General features: G+C 41.9%; 1 protein-coding gene across 1 annotated transcript in view; it reads left to right on the plus strand.

Moving 5' to 3' along the window:
• The first annotated feature begins 1,417 nt into the window (after window positions 1-1,417).
• The window catches only part of LOC308399561 (glypican-1-like), a 50,872-nt gene continuing 27,724 nt past the window's right edge, over window positions 1,418-24,565 (plus strand). The window contains exon 1 of the mRNA XM_080886899.1: window positions 1,418-2,184. Coding sequence (XP_080743025.1) covers window positions 2,034-2,184 — 151 coding nt within the window. The 5' untranslated portion in view covers window positions 1,418-2,033. The remainder of the gene's footprint in view (window positions 2,185-24,565) is intronic.

The following is a 24,565-nucleotide window of genomic DNA, read 5'->3' on the forward strand; positions in this document are numbered from 1 at the left end:
ATATTCCAACATTAGAACAGATCCACAGAGGCGGGAATCTGCCACAGCAGAAGGAACCCAGGGTGTAAGCTGTGCAACGTTTCCCCTGAGACTGTCCAGCATGTGGTAGCATGGACATAAGATAAATAATAATAATGTATACTTTATTGATGCCCATGGGGAAATTGCTCTCTCTGCAGCCACACCGAGGAGCAGTGTGTAGGGACACACTCTTAACAGGAGACTTGAGGAGCCAGGGATCGAACTACTAACCTTCTGATCAATAGGTGACCTGCTCCTGAGCTACAGCCACCCTCTGGCAAAGATGAGTAAACTGTCGCTAGGTTTTGGATAAAGTGAACACTCACAAACCTGTCAAACCTGCATTTGAAACGTTGGCTACCATAGCAGTATAGTATTGCAACATGGCATTTGGGTCTTCTAACTAAAATAGGAAAATAGGAACATAAATAGTGCCATCATTGCCAGACCTGCTTGAACTTTGATCTGGGTCAGACCTGCTTGCTATGGGGGAAAGTGGTCAGAGGGCAACAGGACTAAGGCCCTGCAGGACTTCAGGCAGCTGCTGGACAACCAACCATACATAGTGGTGGTTGGCCAAGAGCCGAGGACAGAGGGAGCTTACATAGATTTATTAATTCCAGCTGACAATGACATCAGACAAAGAGAGTACCAGGGGCTGAAGCAACAACAGGAGCAGACGTGGAAGGTCATGTCCAAAGTGGTTCCAGTGTTAAATAGAAGCATTAGAAGCTGTAACCCCTAGAGGCTTCGCATATTCATGTGCAACATCTGAGCTCTCTGTCCTGAAGAGTAATGCAACAAAAATACTAGAAGAACTCTTTGACGTGCTGTGCATTCAGAGGTGCTCTTCTGCATATCTTGGTTGTACAGAATAGTTAATTGAGATACTGTGAAACAGTTTGACCAGTCTCCTCTGATCTTTGAATTCAACAAAGCAGTTTCACCCGGTGAGTCTCCGTTAACTTTATAGTTTCTCTTTTCAGGCCATTCCCTATAAACCTTACAGATGGCTGTGCAGGAAAATCCCAACAGATCAGCAGTTTGGTGCTACATTCAAAGTCACTTCAGTCAGATTTCTTCCCCATTCGTATTCTGGGTTTGAACTTCAGCAACTCAGCTTGAGCATCTCTGCGCGTCTAAACGCACTGATCAGATATTCACACGAGGGATCAGTTGAACACGGGTAACTAATAAAGTGGCCAGCGAGTGTGTGCTGTTGGAAGACGTTTTCTGTGCTATATTTTTTTTGTAAAGACCTGCAGGTGGCACTGTTTTGCACACGGCTAGTGCAGCACAAAACCCAACACAAAGAGAGGGAACGAGAGAGAGAGAAAGAGAGAGCATCAGCACGGACTGCTGCACACTCCCGTCCCACCAACACACATTTCATTGTCCCAAAGCTTGGAAAAGGGACCGGGCATGTCTCCTCTTGTCTAAAGCCGCATTCAGAGCAACATTTTTGATTTTTGATTTTGATCTTTGTTGCACTTTTTCCATAATCATGAAGCTGCACAGTCAGACCGCGGAGCTTCACGGGCTTTGACACCTGCCCTCCTTGCTCGCTCACTCTGTCGCACCCCCCTCCTCTATCTCTCTCTCTTTTGTCTCTCGCATCTCTGCAGCTCACAACCAGCAGCACCGAGCAGAGGGAGGAGGTGGAGGAGGAGCAGCACGGTGTATCTGACACCTACAGTCCCACGCGTCGCAGCCCCTCGTCTCTCGCACAAACATCCCGGACTGGCTGCCACGGGCGCCTCCTCCTCTCCCGTGGCTGTGTGTGTGAGAGTGAGTGTGTATGTGTGTGTTTTAGTTAAGAGGAGTGGAGTTTGAACGGGACACGTTGCTTTTGTTTGTTCGCAGACCCCCCCGCCTCCCCCCAAACTCTGAAGAATAATAACCAACATAATATTAAAAAAGAGAAAAGGCAACTAAACACTGTGGATAAGAGTCTAATCCAAAAACTGTCGGGGATTTTCTGCGTGTGAGGAAAAAGGACTACACCTCCAAAGATGCGTCTGCCGGTGCTTCTCTGTGTGCTGGTGAGTCTGTGTGCCGCACCGGGCCCGGTGGCCGGGGCGGATAGAAGCTGCTCCGACCTGCGGCAGTTCTACACCGGGAAAGGGTTCACTTCGGAAAGGGTTCCTCAGACTGAGATCTCCGGTGAGTTTTTTTTGTTTGTTTTTTGTAGTTGTTTTTTAAATTCATTAATTGTTTTGGTGGTAACAAAGAGGACAACACTTAACGCCCTCCACAGGAACGATAAAGTCAAGTTTTTGTATCATAATTTTTTTTTTAAATTTCAGATCGCTCCAACTATTACAGCATGTTGTGACATAATTCTTAAATGACCCCCCCCCCCTCGTGCCTTGCCTTATTTTGTGGGATTCTTGAGCGGCTGTTCAGGATGCCATTCTGTTGCATTATACATAGTCTGTGCTAGATCATTTTTATTCATAAACATTGAGTGCTTTATTGTGGTTTGCGTGAATGGGAATTCCATCTATGTTAATAAATCAGCTTAAGGTTTCTTTTTCTTTTTAAAAAAAGAAATGTTCCCAAAGGGCAGCTTTGCTGAGGGTTTATTATTATGCTGCATCCCAGTTCGTGTGCCTCATTGTGCGTCTGTTCAGCCTCTCTGTGCACTCTTATACACCCCCCTCATTCAGCATCTCAGTGTTTCCCAGTCTACAGTCCTTCAGGGTATGCTCATTGTCTGCTGAGGGCAGAAATGCAGGTGGGTGTGAGCCATGTGTCTTGTGGAGCCATTCCAATCTATTCATTGTTTTTATATATTTGTGTTTGCTGGTGTTTGTGCTCCAGGTGTGAAGAACTGTTAATATAACCTAGAGGGGGCGGATGCAGACTTGTGTCCCGGGGCATTTTTCATTGTCCACCTTGCTGTGGATGGACTGCAGGTGTAGTGTGTGTGTGCGTGTGTGTGTGTGTGTGTGTGTGTGTGTGTGTGTGTGTGTGTGTGTGTGTGTGTGTGAGACCCAGTAGATGCTGGAATTTGCATAAACTAATAATTTAGGCTCGCCTGGGGCAATATCCAATCACAGCTCTAGCTACAGCTCAGCGATCGCACAACATAAGCTGCCGATGAGCTGAATAAAAGAAGACGTGGTTTACACTCATTTTACTTCTTTTGTTTCATTCCTGTACTCTCATCGTGTCAGTCAGTCATCCAACTAGTCAGGCAATCATGCATTTAGTCAATCAGTGAATTACCCAGGCAGTGAAAGTAATCAGTTAGCCTGATCTCTCGTCTGTCAGTCAGACAGCACACATCAAAGTCTCTCTATCTTGTCTCTTTGGCTGCTGCAAACCATAAATGCAGATTAAAAGTGTCTTGGCCTTGGGGAAAGTGAAATTGAGCTCTTGTCCCCTTTAAGGCAATCATCTGTCGGCCTCTGTCTCCTCCCTTATTTCACCTAAAGATGGACAGACAGCAGCGAGCGTGCAGAGGAGATGAAAGCGAGGGGAGAGCAAGGTGTGTTTGTGTGCTCAGCGTCTGCGATCTGAAGGTCATTTTGTGTTGTGTCAGTGGAAATGCACACTTATGGGCGGCTGAGTTATTAATATTGGATGTGTGTGTGTGTGTGTGTGTGTGTGTGTGTGTGTGTGTGTGTGTGTGTGTGTGTGTGTGTGTGTGTGTGTGTGTGTGTGTGTGTGTGAATCAGACAGAAACCAGAAAATAGATAACAGTGAGGCAAAGAATGTGAAAATAGAGAGAAAAGGAAAGAAGGGGGAGAAAAACCCACAACCAGAGACAGTGAGTGAGTCACTCAAGGTCTGTCTGTGTTTAGTGGAAGACTGTGAAAGAGACTCGACACGACATTTTCCCTCCTCTTCCATTAAAAGCTCATCTTTTATTGACAGATGAAGAACACAATGCTTCAGTCTCTTGGACCTTGAGCTGCTCTAGTTATTTGCGCAAGAGTTCTGCCTCCCCAGAACTCATTAAAACTGACGACCAGTTGGGCACAGAGATGTGGGAAGATTTCCCCACAACAGGGGCTTTTCAGTCCTTCTCATTTCAGGGACCTTAGGTGGGTCAATTTAGATTATCTGGCCCTCCGCACTCTGGAGGATGTCCAACCTGAGAACAAAACATTAAGATGTCCTCCCGATTTGCATACAATGTGAGCCATCAGGGGTCAAAAATGTCCCCACTTCATTTGACTGTTTTTTTAAAGTAAAAAGTATAAATTGTCAATCAATTCAGTGTTACACCTTAGTTTTACTTAAGACCAACACATTAAAACAAAATTTACTCAACATTTTACATTTTAGGGCCACCAGACCTTCTTTACAAAAAAATAAACCCTGTTTTTTAGCGAAAATAAAACAAGAAAATTAAATATTTAATTGTTTAGATAATTTTGACTATCTGAATAACTAGAGAGTGCTGTATGTTGAACTTTAGTGAGAATTTTTTTTTTGAACCATTTAAATTTTTTTAATGGCAGCAAATAATCACACTGGTGGTCCTCAGGGGTCAAAAGTGTCCCCACTTCATTTGACTGTTTTTTAAAGTAAAAAGTATAAATTGTCAATCAATTCAGTGTTACACCTTAGTTTTACTTAAGACCAACACATTAACACATAATTTACTCAACATTTTACATTTTAGGGCCACCAGACCTTCTTTACAAAAAATAAACCCTGTTTTTTAGCGAAAACAAATTGAGAAAATTAAATATTTAATTGTTTAGATAATTTTGACTATCTGAATAACTAGAGAGTGCTGTATGTTGAACTTTAGTGAGAAAGTTTTTTTTCAAGCGTTTGAAAATTTTTAATGGCAGCAAATAATCACACTGGTGGTCCTCAGGGGTCAAAAATGTCCCCACTTCATTTGACTGTTTTTTTAAAGTAAAAAGTATAAATTGTCAATCAATTCAGTGTTACACCTTAGTTTTACTTAAGACCAACACATTAACACATAATTTACCCAACATTTTACATTTTAGGGCCACCAGACCTTGTTTACAAAAAATACACCCTGTTTTTTAGCGAAAATAAAACAAGAAAATTAAATATTTAATTAAATTAAATATTTAAAAAAAAATTTAAAAAAAAATTAAAAAAAGAATTCTCACTAAAGTTCAACATACAGAGTGCTGTATGTTGAACTTTAGTGAGAATTCTTTTTTTGAACCATTTATAAATTTTAAATGGCAGCACATAATCACACCTGTGGTCCTCAGGGCTCAAAAATGACCCCGTTTGCTTTGAAGCAACAAGTATAAAATATCATCCATCTCTGTGTTTCAAGGTTTTATTCAACTTTATTCCAACTCATTGCCTGACAGTTTTCTATATTTTGGCATGGTAGGAGGGCATGAGTCTGAGTGAAGGCAAACTTTCATGAGGACAAAGGCGTGTCCATATTTGACCCAAGTGCAGGAGGAAGCTCAGGTTTATTCCTCTGCACTGGTCCCATCATGGACAGCATTCTTTCTGCAGTTGCAGGCCAAGGGGCATATACAGTAAACAAGCTGTTACAGGTGATTGTTTTCTTTTGGAAACCTGCAATGTTAGGGACAACTCGTGTCCTGACTGCAGGACAGACGGTTTGCCATCGCACACGAGCATGTTCCATGTACAGCTGGACCTGCATCACATGCTGCCCATGTTTTTGTCTCAAAGTTCCCTGGTTTACTTGGATGTTCTGTTGGAGGGGACAGAGTCCTCTGAAGGGGACTTGGTGCTCATACAGTCACATCAGTACCAGGATCTTACATCACAGCAGGAGGAACACCCACTTGTGTTTCAAGTCAAGTCAACACCAACACACATCATACACCTCAAATGGGAGCACGTTTGTGTCATGAACGACGATCATCTATTGTGTCTTTATCAAGAAATTATGTCCTTTTTGTGCTTCTATGATTAATCTTGTGTCAGCATGAAAACTTCTCTACCAGACTCAGGATGTCATAAACTGGCCGTAGCGCCTCTACTGGATGCACGGCAGTAAGAATCAACACACCCACATATGCCTACAGCTGCATTCGGTCCATTTTTCTTCCTCTCTCGTTGGCCCTCCTTGTTCGTCATTGAGTTGGCTGTAGAGCAGGTCATCTGCTAATTGGATGGTTGTTGGTTCAATCTCTGTGTGCTCTAGTCTGGAGTTCTTACCAAGGTGTCCTTGGGCAAGTTACTGAACCCCAACTTGGTCTCTGATGCATCCATTGGCATGTGAACGTTAAAAAGCAGAATACAAGCAGAATACACTGTGTATAATGCTTTCAGTACTCGAGTAGAAAAGCCACTGAAGGAGTATGGGACCTGGCACATGTGCTTGGACTGTGGTAGATCATCTTTCTCTGAGGCACATGAGAGAGTCAGGCATCGTCTGTCACTGGGAAGGTTAGAAGACCAGATCAGTGTTTCCTCACGTTACTGCAAATATTCCTCTGTCTCAGCTGATTCCTCTTTCCTGCTTGATTCTTTGTCTTCATCATAATTGAAATGGATGATGTGTAGTCCTCTGACACATCTTCTATTTCAGTTTCACATTCTGAAAATTCAAGAAACTTCAAGAAGCCCAGTCACTTTCTCTCCAAGCTCCTCAGACTACCATGTCCTGGATGCCTGAGAACCTACTTGAACATAGTTCAGATTCTTCATCACTTTTCTTCACTTCATAGCCTTCTTCCACTTCTGCAGGTGGCTGATGTGCTTTTTCAGAGAAAGGGTAGCATGTGCTCTAAATATTGACAATATTTTCTATATCTTCTAACCCTGGATCTTCCTGAACATTGATTCTCCCTCCTCATTATACTAGAGGACAATATGTGCTTTGTCCTACTGGTCATTGCTTTGCACAACATGGTAAAAAAAAGTATGCTCATCAAAGTATGCAAATCTCCAGTGCAATGGAGGCTTTTGAGGATACTTTCTGTGTATGTATTATTGTAGAGTCTACCTTACAATACGAAACACTTTGATGCGGCTGTTGTTGTGATTTGGCGCTGTATAAATAAAATTTCATTGAATATAGAGCACCTGCCTCCTCATTGTGCTGCCTGTTGTGGTTGTTATGACCAGTGCTTGACCCCACACATCAGTGATCCAAGATCAAAGATGTTTGAAAACAGTATGGTGTGAAAATACGGCTCTTTGCAACACTTTGTACTTTGGGGTCATTTTTGTCCACGAGGACCACCAACGTTATAAAATTCAATAAAAACCACATAAATAAATCAAATTACTTGAAACTTATTCCAATCATTCATAGTATAGTAATGAATAACTTCTGTTATTTTCAGCCCATTTGATGAATAACAAATACATTTTTGATAGCAAAAGATTTCTTTAGAGGACAAAAATGACCCGTGGACAACACAAGGGTTATTAATACAGTCTATTGGAAAAACACAGTAGATACAACACAACAAATTCATTTTGTTTACTTCCATACCTCTTCTGCACACTAGGAATGTTAAATGTTTGATACAATATATTGTCTCTTTGTTTCATTGTTTGCACTCTGGATTGGTTTTCAAGCATGCATTACAGTAATGCAGACAAACCCTCGCCATACAGGTCATAATGAAGTTATACAAAAAAAAGTCCTCCAGGAAAACCGACAACGTGATCGTCATAAGCAATATTTGGTCATTTAGCACACTGAGCCTTACTTGCCTTCCTAATGTATTTATTATCTCTCAGGGCAGTAAACAAGCTAAATATCTAAGCCCTGTGGCCTTCCTGCGCATGCAGCAGACTCGCATCTGGATGAACAAACACTTTCCTAATGATATGGGACAAGACCCAGCTGTTGCTAATCATAAGCAGTTCACAGTTAGCGTTATCTGCAGAGCATAACAATGTTTGGGAAGTGTAATTCAGCTAGAAGACTTCCCTGGGTGACAAATCAGTATATTAGTACATAGATTCAGCAAATAAAATGGAGTTTTGTGCCCAGAAACGAGTACTAACAGCAGCACCTACCCAACTGAACCAGAAGCATACCTGAATTCAGAGAATATCAGCATGTTTTAGCCAACATTCATGTTCCCTACAGGATGGGTTTTAATAACGCTGGGAAGCCCCAGACTTAGGATTTAGTGCCATCGTCAGGTCAAAAGTGAGAGCAAATGATGTTCCTATCAACTTCACTTTCTGTTACGGTCTAATTAGAAAAGTTTCTTGTTAGTTACGCTAAGATAATGAACATTTTTGAATTCAGTGTTTAGTACATTGGACTCTTTTGCAATGTTGCATACATTTAGTGGCAAATTTGTAAGTAGGGCTTGATGAGGTGACCCTGAAACACCCCTTAATTATGCTGCTATAGGCTCAGATTGCTGGGAGCATAAACTATGTCTTCTGTGCTCCCCTTGTATCACTCCATAAGCATAGTTCATCCTTGTCTGTCTATGCTCTCCTTTTTTCTTCGCTTTCCCCTCCCCCTCAGCTGGTTGTGGTCGATGGCTAATGTCACTCAGGTTAGTTCTCTTCCTGTGAAAATATGTTGTTTAAATATGTACAAAAACAGTCACCTCAAGGCATAAGGTAAAGACTCTATTAATATTAGAGCGAAAAACCCTACAAATCACTCGCCACAATCAAGGTAATCGCAACAATAGACAGATGGATGGATCGATGTGTAGATGAAAGTTTTGTTTGCTTTTTCTCCCCATAATCTCGTTCACATGGATTTTCACAGGTGAATAACACCAACCTGCGATTGAATGACGCGTATTTAGCTGCTTCATCTATTTCTCCAAACCAGCACAAACGTAAATGGCAAGAAGTCCAATTTTCACAATGAATGCAAAGAAAAAAGCCAAAATGTCAGCCCTGAATGGAAGGATTTAAATTGTGCAATTTATTTGTTCAACCTTGATGTAACCAGGAAGTCCCATTGAGAACCAGTCTCTTTCACAGGGCAGCCATGCAAAGTGAAAACAATGAGTGAAATGAATGAAAAATTGTAGTGGCTTGTAGCTTTTTCTAGATCTCTAGGTTTGTATTTAAAATCTAGAAAACATTCAGAAAATAATCATGTTTTTTCCAGGATTAAACATGTGAGAAAATCATAGTTCCAGAGTAAAATCTGTGTAACACGAGGAACAGATGCTTTACATTTTTACCCTGAATTTAAAAAAAGAAAACCCAAAATCACTCTTAGACTCTGCTGACATCCATTGTCCTTTAGGTTTTACACCATATGAATGGAAGTCATCTTTCCTGATGTCTGCCTGTCTGTGTTTTTGCCTGCAAGCGTTTTTTTCTCTTCTTGTTATACAATGTATCCTTCACCTGGTCAATAGTTAAAGGCCAGCTCATCCTATAGCCTGTGTGTGTATCTGTCTATGTGTGTGTGTTTAAAAGTCAGTGAAAACCAACACCTTCAAGGAAGACACCAAGTTTCATTCACAAATGCTTTGTCTGCGCAGAGCAGCACACACCCATGTGATCAAGTGACACACAGAAACAGATACAGCGTATATAACCTGCGCAATTCACAGGTATTGAGTTTTGATGCGTTTGTGTCGGTGTGCGTGGGTTTGTGTGGCCTACATTTTGAGTATTTGTTACATTATTTGAATGTTTGAAAGACAATATGGGAGGAGCTGAAAAGTTATGTGTTGGTACTCTGTGCAAAATGCTAATAAAATGTAGTGCAAGGACTGAAGCTAGCAAACATATTTCAAAACTTTTTTGTGTGTGAAAATGAAAACAAAATGTTTTCAATTATTTTGTTTTATTTAAGTAAAACTGGACATTTTACATGGCGTCTCAACTTTTTTTGGACACCTCAGAAGTCAGATGAGTGCAGTGCCAGGCTTTAGTTTCTTTATTTTAAATCCAGCTTTCGTCACTATTTGTTTAAAATGTAATTATTTCTCATCCTTTCCATTGGAGCTGGCGGCACTAATTCTCTGCTTGGTTGCATTGATACCGTCGCTAAAGAATATGAGCTTAATTCATGAAACCAATTAGAGAAATTATGCAGTCTCATACTGAAGCTTGTCTATATTATTTAGCTGACTGGTCTTTCCACCAGGAAAAATATCAGTGTGCATCAGTGTTGTCACGATACTGGAATTCCCAGGAAAATAGCCGATGTTCAATTTCAGTTTCAAGACTACAGGATAAAGATAAAAAAGAACAAAAGAAAAGCAAAAAATCGACAGAAAAAATAACAACAGTATTTTTAATTGCTAATTGCTAACAGCTCAAAGGCATTAAGATGTACACAGGCCAGATTAACATTCATGATAGCTGTATATACTTCGGGGGGGGGGGTTAGGAAAGGAAGCTTTATTGACCTCTAGTAGTGCTCATAAAGTGTTGTAACATCATGCTAACATCATGCTAACCTCATGCTAACATGACTGAGCGTCAGTCACCGTTCATGTCTGCAGCTGTTGGTGAGGGGAGGAGGCGAGCACGTGACTGTTGCAAATAATAACTGCCCAGTAATTTTTTTGTATTTTTAGAAAAAAAAAATAGATTATTATCTGAGAATTGATTTTTTTGACAACCCTACAGTGTGTACAATACTAGCAATTTTACAGCTGTTAGTTTTTAGATTTCAAGTTCTAGTTTACTTTTGCTTTTGTTTTCTTGCCTGATTGTCAACATGTCTATGCGAGTGATGCAGCAACTCACCGCTAATCATTTGCTAATGTCATTTATATAAGTAAGTGTAATCACAAGGTCCTAAATGACATCGATGTTTTTAATCTTCTCTGACATTTGATTAGATTACAGATTAATTTATTCACAGAGAACATTGTTGATCGATTAGTTGATGATGGAAAATGATCAGGTGCTGTATCCCTGCCATCATATAAAGAATACTTAAAGACAAACTGTGTACAGCAACACAGCCTAATAAATAAAATCAGGGATCTTTCACTTGTTAGGTGAAGGTGTAGACTACTACCATGTGCAGCCACTGCAGTATTAAAGTATGCAAACTATACAATATTACAGTATTACAAAGGATTTGGCTTAAGGTGTTTCGTCAGTTTTGCATAAAGTACTACAATATGCAAAACTGCTACTCTTCCCCATTCTTTTTTTTTTTTTTTCTTTTTTTTTTTTAAATGACATCAGAAACAGCAGTATGCGACATTACGTGATGGCAGAGCTTCAGTTCATCCTTTGTCATTTTTTTTTTTTTTTTTTTTTTTTTTTTTAAATAAATAGGACAGGGGGAATGAATGAGAGAGAGAGGGGGAGAGAAAGAAAGAAAACCAAAGGGGAGAAGAGACGGTGAGAAGGGGGGGGAAGAGAGAGAAAAAAAAAAAACAAAACTCCTGGGTCACCTGTATGGAGAAAAACAAACAAACAAACAAACAAACAAACAAAAACAAACAGAGGAGACAGCAAACAACAAAGAGCAACATAATAATAGAGAAAACAAAGCACCATCACAATAAACTAGCTAGTCATAGATATCAGTATTTACTAAGTAATAAACGATATTGTGCAGCACGCAAGATAGACAGCGCACAGTGTGCTTTGAGGCAGCAGCCAAGAAAGCTTTAGTCCGCGTCTGTGAATACCCATGTGTGCATACCTGTGTGGATCAGCATGCTTGCATTCCAAAGGTTTCTCCATGTAATGATCTGCTAGGGAGTGTGGGGGGGCCACAGCCCCGTCCTCCAGGGTGTGAAGCGGGTATGGAGGAGATCAAAACTCCAGACATCCAGAGGCCCCCAGAACACAAGAGACCATGGAAGACCAACAGAGGGGCAGCCGCGCCACTGTCCCAGTAAGAGCTGAGGAGAGTCCCAGATGAGGGCTCGCCCAGCAGCCGCGGAGCAGAAGTCAGGGGGAGTTGCAGTGACGCGCCCGTGAGCTCCGCCGGCCCCCAGCTGCGCCTGAGTGACCGAGCCCTAGGCCGAGAGGCCGGGGGCACCCCACCTCCAAAGGGGCCCGAGCGAGCCCCAGGCCCCAGGCCCCGACAAGCGGCCGCCAAGGAGTGAGCCGGTGTGTACCCGGACGCCCACCCCCATTCTAACCATTATGGCTGGTTAAATATATTGATATATTATGGCTTTCCCATTCTTCCTACCTATAAATGCTTTTTCTATATATTTTATAGTTTACATTAACTGTGATAATAGTGCGGTGCCACAAAGTTAGAGAAAACTGCATTGGAAATGTAAGCAGGTGTGAATCTTATGTATTTTTTCTGCTCGCAGCATCTGTGAAACCGCTGTGTGTACGAGCGTTTACGAATGTGCTTGAGGAAGGAAATTGATACTGTCTGTCATCTGTCACACATCACATGCTCACTCAGGCGTTCACAGCATACTTCACCATGTGGAACACCAAATACGCAGCGCACACATACATGCACTCGCACAAACCTGCACCAAAGCTCTGAGTGCTTCTCTCTAACTTCTCTCTGCCTCCTTAGCCTCTCTCCTGGTGTCTGTCGTTTTTGTAGACAGCTTTAGATGTATGAGTGCAGGGGTTGTGCACTTGTGTGTGTGTGTGTGAGGGAAAGAGAGGACTTTGGTTGGCTGTTAAAAGCAGAGCTGTGAATCTTTCATGATGTCTGATGCAGTGACATGAGAGAGAGAGAGAGAGGTGAGGAGCAACAGAAGAGGGTGAAAGCAGACGAGGAGGACGATGAGCAAAGGAGGGAGGCTCGTACTTGGTTCCCCTTCCTGTTATCCTCCCTTCACAAAAAATGAAATGTTGTCACAATTGGTTTGATGCAGATGCAGTCTCCTGTGCTCCATATTTGATCCTTCTGTGGTGCCCTGATATTTAATGCTTTTAAAATAGGCCTACACTGTTTGGTGGATGAGTAAGCACCTCTACAGGAAAAGCGTTAGCTTGTTAACCCCCCCCCCCCGTCTCCCTCCCTCTCCCAGATTTTCCCTTAGTAAGAGTAATATTCTCAATATAAGGAGGCAGTGCCAGGAGCAAAAGTTGAAGTGTTCATCAGCTGACGTACATTGCTGCTATCATTAGTTTGATGCTAACTGGATTACTACTGTAGCAACTGAGCGGTGCCTCCGAGCACATCATTACTTAAAAGGTTACTATAGTTTGTTGGTTTTATATTTAAAAAATACGAAGTAAGTCACTGAAAACTTGAGCAAGTGCCGTGTTCACTTGTGTGTTGATATTTGCTTGGATGTTATTAGGGTTAAACACGCAGTGTGCTGTGGATGAGATGAGAGGCTCGCCCTTCTCAAGGTGCCGTCAGGAGTTTTTTGGTTCTGCTGGCTTCATCCAGCAGCAACCTTCAGCTCACGCTGTGGCTGTTTGCATCCAAGTGTGAAGGAGCTGGAATGAGAATTAGCACCAAGGCTGAGGCCATGGTTCTCAGTTGAAATGGAGGAATGTCCACTCTGGGTTGGTGATGAGCTGTTGCCTCAAGTGGAAGAGTTCAGGTACCCCTGGGACTGGTTCATAAGTGAGGGAACCAGGGAGTGAGAATTTGACAGATTGATTGGTGCAGCATCTGCAGTAAAGTAGATGCTGTAATGGCCTGTTGTGGTAAAGAGAGAGTGCTGAGCTTGAAAACAAAGCTATCCATTTACCAGTCAGTCCGTGTCCTCACCCTCATCTGTGGCCACAAGTGGCCGGTGACCAAAAGACTGAGATCAAAGTATTTGAGTATTTGAGGGAGTACAGCGAGCTTATGACACTGCTTTCCTTGGTGAAGTGCTTTGGGCATGTCCAACTGGGAGGAGGCACTGGTGTACAACCAGGTCACACTGGAGACATTATGTCTCTTGGCTGGTTCAGATACATGCACAAGGTGATTCCATTAGTTTCAGTTTGTGTCAATTCAGTTCTTCTATTATGTTTGCTGTTCCTTAGAACTAGATAGTCCCTCTCCTCTCTGTAGCTATGGCACCGCATCCATACACACTTTATTAATGACACTTTCAGACAGTTATTAAACAGTAGCTTATAAACTATGACTCAACTCTCAGAAGTGAAGTTATTTACTGCTCTCTTGTTTTGGAGAAGCTTATGGATGGTCCGTTCTGCTTTCTGATGTAATAAACACAGAAACACAGCTATTTTTAGAGTTGTAGAAATAGCTTTAGTCAAGACTTGTTAACCAGACCTGACACAGACTTGATGCAGTAACATAAAAAAGATTTTTAAGAGCTTTTCTGTAAAAGATGTGAAATTGCAGTGTGTCCAAATGTTTGCCTGGTGCCGTGTATATAATGTGTAAAGACTCAAGAAGATAATTTTTTCTGGTAAACTGCTGAATGCAGTCAGTCATAAAGCTCCACTTCATTTCAGCCCTCTTCTTTGTCCTTCGGCTTCTCCCTTTAGGGGTCGCCACAGTGGATCGTCTGTCTGCATCCCATCCTATCCCTAATATCCACTGCATTCCACTACAATCATCACATATTATAGGAGTGGTGTGTAAAAGGATTTTTTTTTTTTTAAACTGTGAAGGAGTGAGAGCATAAACTGTTCTCTACACCTAAAATCAATGGTGGTACAAATCAGGATTGCTTCTCGGTAACCTCTGTGTTTCTCTCCCCCACGCTCCACTTTACACCTCTTCTCCTTCTCCTCCTCCTTCTCTCTGCCCTCCCTTGAACAGTTACTTCTCCCCTCCTTATCAGATGCTATTTTTACATTCTCCTCCTCCTCCTCCTCCCAGCCCTGCTCTCATGTTCCCCTCCTCCACTTGAGGAGTTGAGCATCCATCTGTTTTCGAAATGAAACGATGACTTGTTTGTCGGATGTGGTGTCTGCTCAGCTGCTTTATGAGTCAAGGCTGTTTACGCATATGCTCCATATATACACATATATGTCTGTGGACAGGATGGTGATTTACAGCAGTTGGCTCGTGTGGATAACAGGCATCTTCGGTACATAAGGGGATGTTATACTGATGCTTATTCATCTTGTTGTTGAGAGCGATAACTAATCAAAGATCATCTATTAGTTCCTTTTAAATTCTAAAAATGTCAGTCGGACAAATCAAGCAATTTGAAAAGAATTTGAATTTTTCTTCAGCACAGAAAACAATTTTATTATCAATTTTTCTTTTTCATTAAAGCCAACTGTAGTTTTTTTATGTTCACTGCCTGAATTTAAATGAAGGAAACTGATTATTTCTAAAAAGAAAAAGAATATAAAAACAACACAGACAAATAAAATAACTTCAGTGCATTCCCAGGCCTCCACAGTACACTTGATCAAACCATTTTTTAATGACAGCGAATAAAGACGGCAGGAGTGGAAGCAATCTGCCGACTTGGCGTGCACACTCGGCATTTCGGCACGCACTTCTGCATATTAAGCATCACACACTGTGATTTCAGGGAAGGACGCGAGTACAGTCCCCTCAGCAGGTTACGTTTAGACAGACACATCAGGGAGTGTATCCTGAGGCATTACAGCGCTCTGCTTTCTGTTCCGCTAAACGCTGAAAGTCCGGCTCACCGGTGCAGAGCTGCTGCCACTGGGAACATCTTATTAATTAGGTTTTACGAAGATTAATTGTTGTTGGAAGTCGAGTATTTCCTGCAGAGCAAGAAGAAAAACTGCCTCGTTTTCAAACGGAGCTTCAACTAGAGAGTTGAACTTCCTGTCAGTGTATGTTGGTGCTCATATTGCAGGGTCAGTGCTGTGTTATCTTGATGATAAAATGTAATTAGTTACAGTAACAGTACTGTTTTTTAATTATGTTTTGAATCCAAGTGACTAATACATTATTCCATTTCTGGCCACAGGAAAATCTGTTTCAATCATGCTAAAGTCACACTAGTGAAAACAGTAAATGAGACAGCTGCATGACCAAAATTATTGTAACCGAGTTTCGTGAACTGCATTAGTGAGTTTGGTGCACCGAGACAATAATAAAATGTAGTGAAAATGCTATGATGTTGCGATTGATTGGAGTCAAGTTGGCAATTATATGCAATCCTTTTGCGATAATATGCCGATTAAATGCAACAAATCATTAAAAAAAAAACCTGCTGCACCTGTTAATGTCTAAATACACAGCATTTAAAGTCCAGCCAGAACGTCATAGAAGAGAAATTCAGATATTACTCCACAAATAGTGAAATAATTAGTGCAAATTTCTGCTCAGCAAGCTTTACTTTATATAGCAGTGTAATAGGCGAGTTTGCAAAGAGATGTGTTGCATCCGTGCAGCCTGACTCAGATAGATTGCAATGTAATCTGGTAATCTTTCTGCATTTATAAAGTAACTGAAAGTTATTTGGGAAGCTTCTCCAATCTGGCTGAGAGTCACGGCAGTCATTTCAAAACCAGACTGCCAATGTTTACAGACAGGTTGCCTCCCACCAGGCCACTTGTGCAACTGCAAGCATTTGCCAGACATTCACCAGGCAACTGTTGCTAGCAGGTTGCCATATATCTACAACTACAGCTACAACTGTGACTGAGCTATTAGTGAATGCGAAAAGAGAAATGGTCAAATTAATCTCAAATAAACCTTTGAACAAAAGTATATATCTGAAATGTTTCATCCAGAAATACTCTTACCTGGATAACAATTCTTAAAATTGCATCTATTATTTGATTCTTGTTGCAAAAATACAGAATCTATGAGGACACAAAATCAGCTCTTGTCAGGCTGTGGGCACAGGAGGGAGTGCAGTATGACTGAAATCCTCAGTTCGTCATGAAGTTCGTCATTTTATTCTAGTTAATTTACTGTATTAAAAACAGTCTGCAGTCTTCTCCCAAGTGATAGATGCTGCTGCTGACAAAATACAAAAGCGATTTTTGGAAGCTGTCAATCAAACACAGGTTTCTGCAGTCAGCTTCCTCTTTCAACACCGCCTACTCTGCTCGCCAGCAGTAATGACATCACTGTTGGCTGCGTGCAGGAGTCTGAGTCTGAGCCTGATGAAGATCAAGACCTGTGACCTCAGATTACCGTGTCTTTGATAAAGCATGTCCAAAAAAATAAAGTTAACAAAACTACAACAAAGAAAAGAGGCCAAGAAAGAACAGCTATATCATACTTTTTTTTTTTTTTTTTTTTTTTTTTCTAAATGACATCAGAAACAGCAGTATGCGACATTACGTGATGGCAGAGCTTCAGTTCATCCTTTGTCTTTTTTTTTTTTTTTTTTTTTTTTTTAATAAATAGGACAGGGGGAATGAATGAGAGAAAGAGGGGGAGAGAAAGAAAGAAAACCAAAGGGGAGAAGAGACGGTGAGAAGGGGGGGGAAGAGAGAGAAAAAAAAAAAAACTCCTGGGTCACCTGTATGGAGAAAAAAAAAAAAAAAAACAAACAAAAAAAACAAACAGAGGAGACAGCAAACAACAAAGAGCAACATAATAATAGAGAAAACAAAGCACCATCACAATAAACTAGCTAGTCATAGATATCAATATTTACTAAATAATAAACGATATTGTGCAGCACGCAAGATAGACAGCGCACAGTGTGCTTTGAGGCAGCAGCCAAGAAAGCTTTAGTCCGCGTCTGTGAATACCCATGTGTGCATACCTGTGTGGATCAGCATGCTTGCATTCCAAAGGTTTCTCCATGTAATGATCTGCTAGGGAGTGTGGGGGGGCCACAGCCCCGTCCTCCAGGGTGTGAAGCGGGTATGGAGGAGATCAAAACTCCAGACATCCAGAGGCCCCCAGAACACAAGAGACCATGGAAGACCAACAGAGGGGCGCGTCACTGCAACTCCCCCTGACTTCTGCTCCGCGGCTGCTGGGCGAGCCCTCATCTGGGACTCTCCTCAGCTCTTACTGGAACAGTGGCGCGGCTGCCCCTCAGCTATATCATACTTAAAAATGACAACATGGTACATAACATGCTACTCAAAATAATTAGCATTTGTCTCTTTAAACCTGTGACTATGCAGTTACTGAAGTGACAAATCTGTCACAGGGGAAGACTTTACCGACTCCCTGTGGGGTTTTATCAGTTTAGTAGCTTGAATAGAGGATGTCTTTGTTGACCACACGGTGTCCTAACAGAGAGGTCACAGCCACGTACGCACACCAGCCATGCTGATAGGATCACTGGTGCAGAGTATTATCAGAGGCGGATCTGACTGAGTGCGACAGGGTATCCATGGGAGGTTTATCCGTCACGGATCCAGAAGGCAAAACTGACAGACTGGTACCCGTTTCCAACAGCAACTAAGGACGTGATCATTTTTTGATAACGTTACTGGAGTAAAAAACAATGATTGATTTTAAGGCAGACGAGTGCATTTCAAAGGTCAAAATCAATGAGAGTTACGGTACGGGATTCACGCCAGAAACCAGCGGTTCGTGGAAAGAGCAAGTTGGCGGTTTGTTGAAAGTTACCACACACATACACTCACACAATGAAAACAGCTTGTCAGCCCCCAGAGATAAAATGGTGCGGTTGGTTAATAAAGAATGTGAAATCTAAAATATCCATCGCTGTGTATATTAGTGGGTTTCTTCCTGGTGTTTCTACATGAGGCATAAACATAGGCCTATAATTAGACTTGTTGCTGTGAAAATCCCAACCCTGTGCACGCCTGCTGTCTCCCTGCTTCTCTGACCCTCGCCACGCTCCGAACATCCTCATACTTTTTTATCATTTTAACCTCCCGAGTATCAGCTCGGAGGTTATTTTCTGTTATTTTTTATTGTTATTTGAAGGCATTTCTGTTTATTACATGCTTGCTGGTGGGAAGGACGGAGACGTTTATTTGATAGAGGTGGCGGACTGCATAAAAGCGGCTCCTCGGCTCATAACATGCGTACGTTATATATTCTGACGATACACAGGGGTGCCCGTATAACATTTTGAAATGTACCTCGTTTTGTGTAGCAGCTCCGGCGCAACACTTTAGAGCCTTGCCCATGGGCACTGTGGGAGACATAATGATGAATTTCTGTGAGTAAACTACTGAGCAGAAGATGTGCTCCCAGTGAAATTTAAACAGATGCTTTGCATTTTTCCAACTTTTCACTTAAACGCTATCAGTGACTGAAAGTGCAAAGAGATTTTTAAATGTTGACTGCATGACGTCTCCTGTTCTGGACTCTGTAGGAAGCATGTTGGAGATATTTTTCTTTCAGAAGTTGTCTTATTTAAGAAAAGGAACAACACATTTTGATAAATGGGCTGGTTGTTACATAGTGCTTTTCTACTCAGTGCACTTTGTTAACCTAATATTCACACACTCAGCTTCCATGAGGGGTGACTAAGGGTTCAGTATCTTGTCCAAGGGATACTTGGACATTGCAGGTTGGAGGAGCCAGTGATCAAACCACCGACCTTCTGATCAGCAGATGAATCACTCAACATCCTGAGTCATAAGTTTTGTAGGTTGAAACAGACAACTATAACCTGCACGGTTAATGAACACAACAGTCCAATCGCACTCTTGTGGTCCTGAACAGGTGTCTCTGTGATTCAGAGCAGCTATCAATCATGATGACTGGCAGACTTTTCATAGCAAGAAGCTAATGAAAACAAACTGAACAAACATCAGTGTGATAAGGAGCCCTTAATAAGTCAGAGACCATATTGAGGGGAGCAGTTTATTTGACACGCTACCCGTCACGCTAACCCCCAACCCCATGCTCACCGGATGAACTATTCGAAATGGTGCATATTTAACAGGAGCTTGTTGACGACACTGAGTGCAGATGGGGTTTATTGCTTTATTTGAACATCTGACTCCTGTGATGTGAAAGTGCAAAACCGATCGGGGGGTCGTCACGCTCAGTCAGCTTCTCCCTCATTTCGAGGCATGACCTGGAAACGACCGACCTAATGTTGGCCCAACCGCAGGGATTTGATGTTCCCTGCTGAGAAATGACAGTGACGCTGGAATCAGCCTCTATTGTGCCCTTATTAACCAGCTTCCACACTTGCGCGCATGCAAACATGCACAATAATATATTGCCACCTCTTTCACTACCTTCCCATCATCACCGCTGCCGCCGCCAACGCCATGCTGTTGGATTAGGGGCTGATGCCTAATCTCCTGCTAATCCTGGCCTGTTAATCTGTGTGTTAGCAGTTCTTAGCTCACAGCATGATTTCTGAAGCGCTGACCACTGAGGGAATAACACACACATACTTACTGAGTCATTGCATATTTGTTTCTGGATTTTTCTGAATCTTGCCCTTCTCGACGTCTTTACATTCCGAGAAACTCTCATTACAGCTCGGGATACCTAAGTGTCCTTTTGGTTTGTTTCAGTGAAACAGAGCTCCAGTTGTTAACACCCCCCCTTCGAGTTGCTGCAGTAGCTGAAGTGATCTTTGCCTCCCCAGAGTTATCCTCATACTTGCACAAATGTGCACACTCACATGGAAAGATGCTGACTCTGTGCATCGTGGCACACACCATTTGGCACGTGCTGGGATTTTTTCACAGACTGGGTGAAGGGGAGAAAAGTGGTAGTTAGCTTAAGAGCCTTTAACTACTCCAAGAAATGACATAGAATTATGGCATTATGCAGCAGTGCTGGTGCCATGTGAACACACACATTGACACACACACATGCTGAGCAGCAGCACACCGAGCTGGACTATGGGTGGTGGGATATTTTAAGTTCACTAGCTGTACAAAATAAGAAAAGGCTCCCAAACTAGAGTTGGCCTGCACCACCCTCTCTTTTTTTCTGACTCTGTTTAGCTGTTTTTCTTTTGTCTTTTTTTTAAAACCCTCCTTTTCATTTTCATTTAAATTAAAGCACATTGTCAGAGCATATTAGCATTCATCTTTCCCTAAACATGTCTCTCTGTTGAAGATAATAAATATGGAGTTTATTTACCTGTGGCAAATAAAACTTCTTTTTGTATCTTTTTCTTCTTCCTTTCCTTCCTTTTCTTTTTTTTCCTTGTTCTCTTCGTCTTTTGACTGCTTATAGCATAGTAGGCAGAAAAGACGAACAATGACTGTAAGTGCTGACACTTTATGCTAATGTAACTTGCCTGCAGATCTGACATTATTTCATTTTTAGACACCGAATGAAACTGTCCGTCCACCACTTTGATTCAGATTCAAGTAATATCTCCATAGCGATCAGAGGGTAGTCATGAAAATTGATACAGACATTTATGCATCCCCAAGCTTGAATACTAACAGTATATCCTCAACCATGTCTCCATCAAGTTTCCATCAAGTGAGAATTTAGATTTTGGTTTGGCTTGGATTTTAATATTAATTAAAATTGATCGGCTTCAGCAGGACGGTGTATTTACTGCTAATTAGCACTATGTTACATGAAAAACTAAGGTAATCGATTTCACTATGGATTACATAGCATCAAGATGTTAACTCTCCGGTGTTAACAACACTCTCCGGGATCTGATCTTCCAAGATCTTCTTGTCCCTCTCTGAGGACAGAGACCCTGAACGTGGGTCAGAACGTGGTTCTTGTTCTGGTGCTGCAGTGAGTTTTTGCACATCCTTTTTCTCGGTGACTTGTCTCCTTTTACTGAAGAGGTTGCAGATGGAATTGTGGTTGATTAAGTAGCCAAATTCCAGCATTTCCAGTAAACCATTAAAGTGTGTTGAAGCACTTCTAATCCTTGTTCAGCTGCTGGAAGTAAACCAGCTGTACACCAAGACCCCAAGGCAGTACAGTGTTAGTGTTGTCTCCTCACTGCAAGAGCATCTGTGTGGAGTTTGCATGTTCTCCCTGTGCCTGCATGGGTTCAAAAGTCCAAAGGCATGCTTGTTAGGTTAATCAATGATACTTTAATTGTAGCTGTGACAATGAGAGTGGTTTTGTGTCTCTCTCCTTGGAATAGACTGGTGACCTGTTCAGGGTGTTCCCCACCTTTCACCCAATGACAGCTTAGATAGACTGTCGCTCCTCGTGACCCGGAATTGGATGAGTTCTTAAAAATTGTACATTTTTCTTCTAAAGTTTCTGTTTTGTATGTAACATTTCAAAAATGGTGACCTATCACTTTGTTCTGTGTTGCTTATTTAATCTCATTCACATTAATTCAGTCTCCTGTCAGTTCGGCCCAGAGACTGATCTGTGACATCTAGAACCATGGGAAAATGTGCATTCCCCGACTGGTTGGCGAATAGTGTAAATGGTGATTGCATCACAACTCTCAAGCAATGTGCACATGATGTCACGTCTTTTATCTACACTGTAGTCACTTGTGGCACGAATGACGGACCCTACCACATACTTGCACTTTCCAGCGCACTTCTTTATTCGCTTGCTGTATACTCCAACACACTCGGCTGCAGCTTTTCAGCCGACAGCTACACACACAACAACAACAACAACCCCCTCAGGTCCCAGCACGTTTAATACAGGGGAGACATCATGAGCCGACGGAGCTCCGGTGTGTCAGCCTCCCCTGCAGCCACACCACGAACCACGCCCTGCCACACCACTGTAAAGCTAGCCATTAGTTTTGAGGCTGTTAAGCCTTGTCCGTTAGCTGTGTTGGTTAGCATCACTGCACTACTGAATAGAATGCTAATGAGAAACTGAACAGCAACAGAGTGTACAACAGGACTTGTATTATACATCACTTCAATTCTTTTGCTGTAAAAATAGTGGTTCCAGTTGCTATTTGGAGCAGATCTTCCAACTGGTTCTCGGCCAGTGTGAAGTATCTTCCCACTCTAATCAATGGTAAACACCATACTGTGTATTGCATCCGCAAGCATCAGGAAAAACAACATCCACCTCTCTTTCACTTTGAACTGGTAATTTTGTAACTAAGTGTCTATCAGTTATGACGTTAAATCACAAAATCACACAGAGAAGCTTTATCAGACTCTTAAAATGAGATTACAGCCACATAATTTACTCTTTTCCTCCTCCCTCTCGGTGTCTGCTTCTGCCTCCGTCGATGGTTTCTCAGTCCTCCCGTTCCTCCTTTCATTTCTATTTTATTGCCTCGCCACTCCTCTACTTCTCTCTCCTCTTCCATCATTACAGCTCGTGGTTCTCTCCTGCTCTGCCCTCCTTTGGCTTTTCACTGGATAGTAAAAAGGTAAAAGCGTACTTTGGGAGGAAGGCCATGTGGGACGTTAAATCACATACAGGTGCCCTTAAATGGTGAAGGGACTGTGACGGAAACACACACATGCACACATGCGTACACACACACACAGATGTACCATCAGCCCCTCATTTAGGTAGCAGTAATTTGGCTCAGTAAGTGACAGGGTTATTGTAAGAGGCTCATTAAGAAAGGGAAGCAGCGAGTAAACGTCTGACTCAAGGGAATAAATTCTAACCACTGTGCCACTTTTACTGCTCAGCAATAAGCTGCTTTGATGTGGTGTGTGATGTCAGGGCTGGGGCAGACTCGGGGCATGTGAGAGTGTGTGTATGTTAAAAATGCTGCTTCTTATACAGCGATTTCACATTTTATTTGTAAAGTGATCTAAAGAAAATGTGTATATATTTCCTTTTTTTTTTGCCCTGCTTATTTGTGAGCACTGTACCATGCGCACGGGTCTGTTGTTAAGCATCCAGAGGTCAGAGGTCACATTAGTTACAACGTGATAGGCTGTTACTGCACTAACTCAGCGCGAGGTCATTTCCCATAACTAACTTTCATCTCAGCAGGAGACACGGAAGAAAGGAGGGAAGGAGCGATGCAAGAATGAAAGGAAGGAGGCAGTGACAGTGAAATTGAGAGATGGAGAAACAGATTTTAGGAGAAGAGTTAAAAGGGAGGCAGGATGAAGTGAAAGACTGTTAGGAAAGTTAGAAGGAGTGAGGAGAGTCAGATGCCGGCACAAGGTCAGGAAATTGTTGCTTAATGAAGTGACAAAAAACTGGCGATTTGGAGGTGGTCTGATTTCTCAAAGCTGTGTCAGACAAGGAGAGTTTTGCTTAGAATTAAACTGAAGCTGATATTTATCATTATGAAAAATGACATTGCTATAAATAGTTTCTCATTAATATTGCCCCATGTTTATGTTATGTCACCCGACTCGGTTGCTAGATCCATTCAGCTAAGCATCTGCATGCAGGGTGATGCTGCCTCTAGTCTCACTGTGTAGACAAATACTGTAACACTGACACAAGATGATGCAGGCCCTAATGTGAGACAGTTATTTTAGCAAGTTAATATGCACTGACATACAGAGGTACAACTTTAAAGCTGGCTGCTGGCAGATAAATGAAGAGAAGCTGTATACGGAGCGGGATTGTTTCAGCTAGTGCGCCCTTTCATGGTTTGTACAGTTGCTGCAACAGGGAGGTGGAAAAGTTGTCAGTCTGCTTGTTGCTGTCTTGTTATGATAGAAATAATGAGAGAGTCTGTGCCAGCATTCATTCGTTCCTGAGAACACACACTGCATGAGAAGATGACTCACTGATAGGATGAGGTTATTTTTTTGTTGTTCTTGGACTTATCTGAACCTGTTGAAATATTTGTATAATTACTATCCTCATGAACTCATAAGGGTTGTCAAATGTTGTTATTACTACTTTGGAATATTGATAGTTTAATGGGTTGCAGTTCATTAAGTGTTGTGCAACCATACGCACACTGCACAAAGGTCTTGAGATAGCCTTTATTTCTTTATGTTTTGCTAGGAAACTGGAAAATAGCTGCAACGATTTATTGAAGCATGCAAACATAGA

The sequence above is a fragment of the Rhamphochromis sp. 'chilingali' genome (genome assembly GCF_963969265.1).
Source record: "Rhamphochromis sp. 'chilingali' genome assembly, chromosome: 7".
In the NCBI taxonomy this organism is placed as follows: domain Eukaryota; kingdom Metazoa; phylum Chordata; class Actinopteri; order Cichliformes; family Cichlidae; genus Rhamphochromis; species Rhamphochromis sp. 'chilingali'.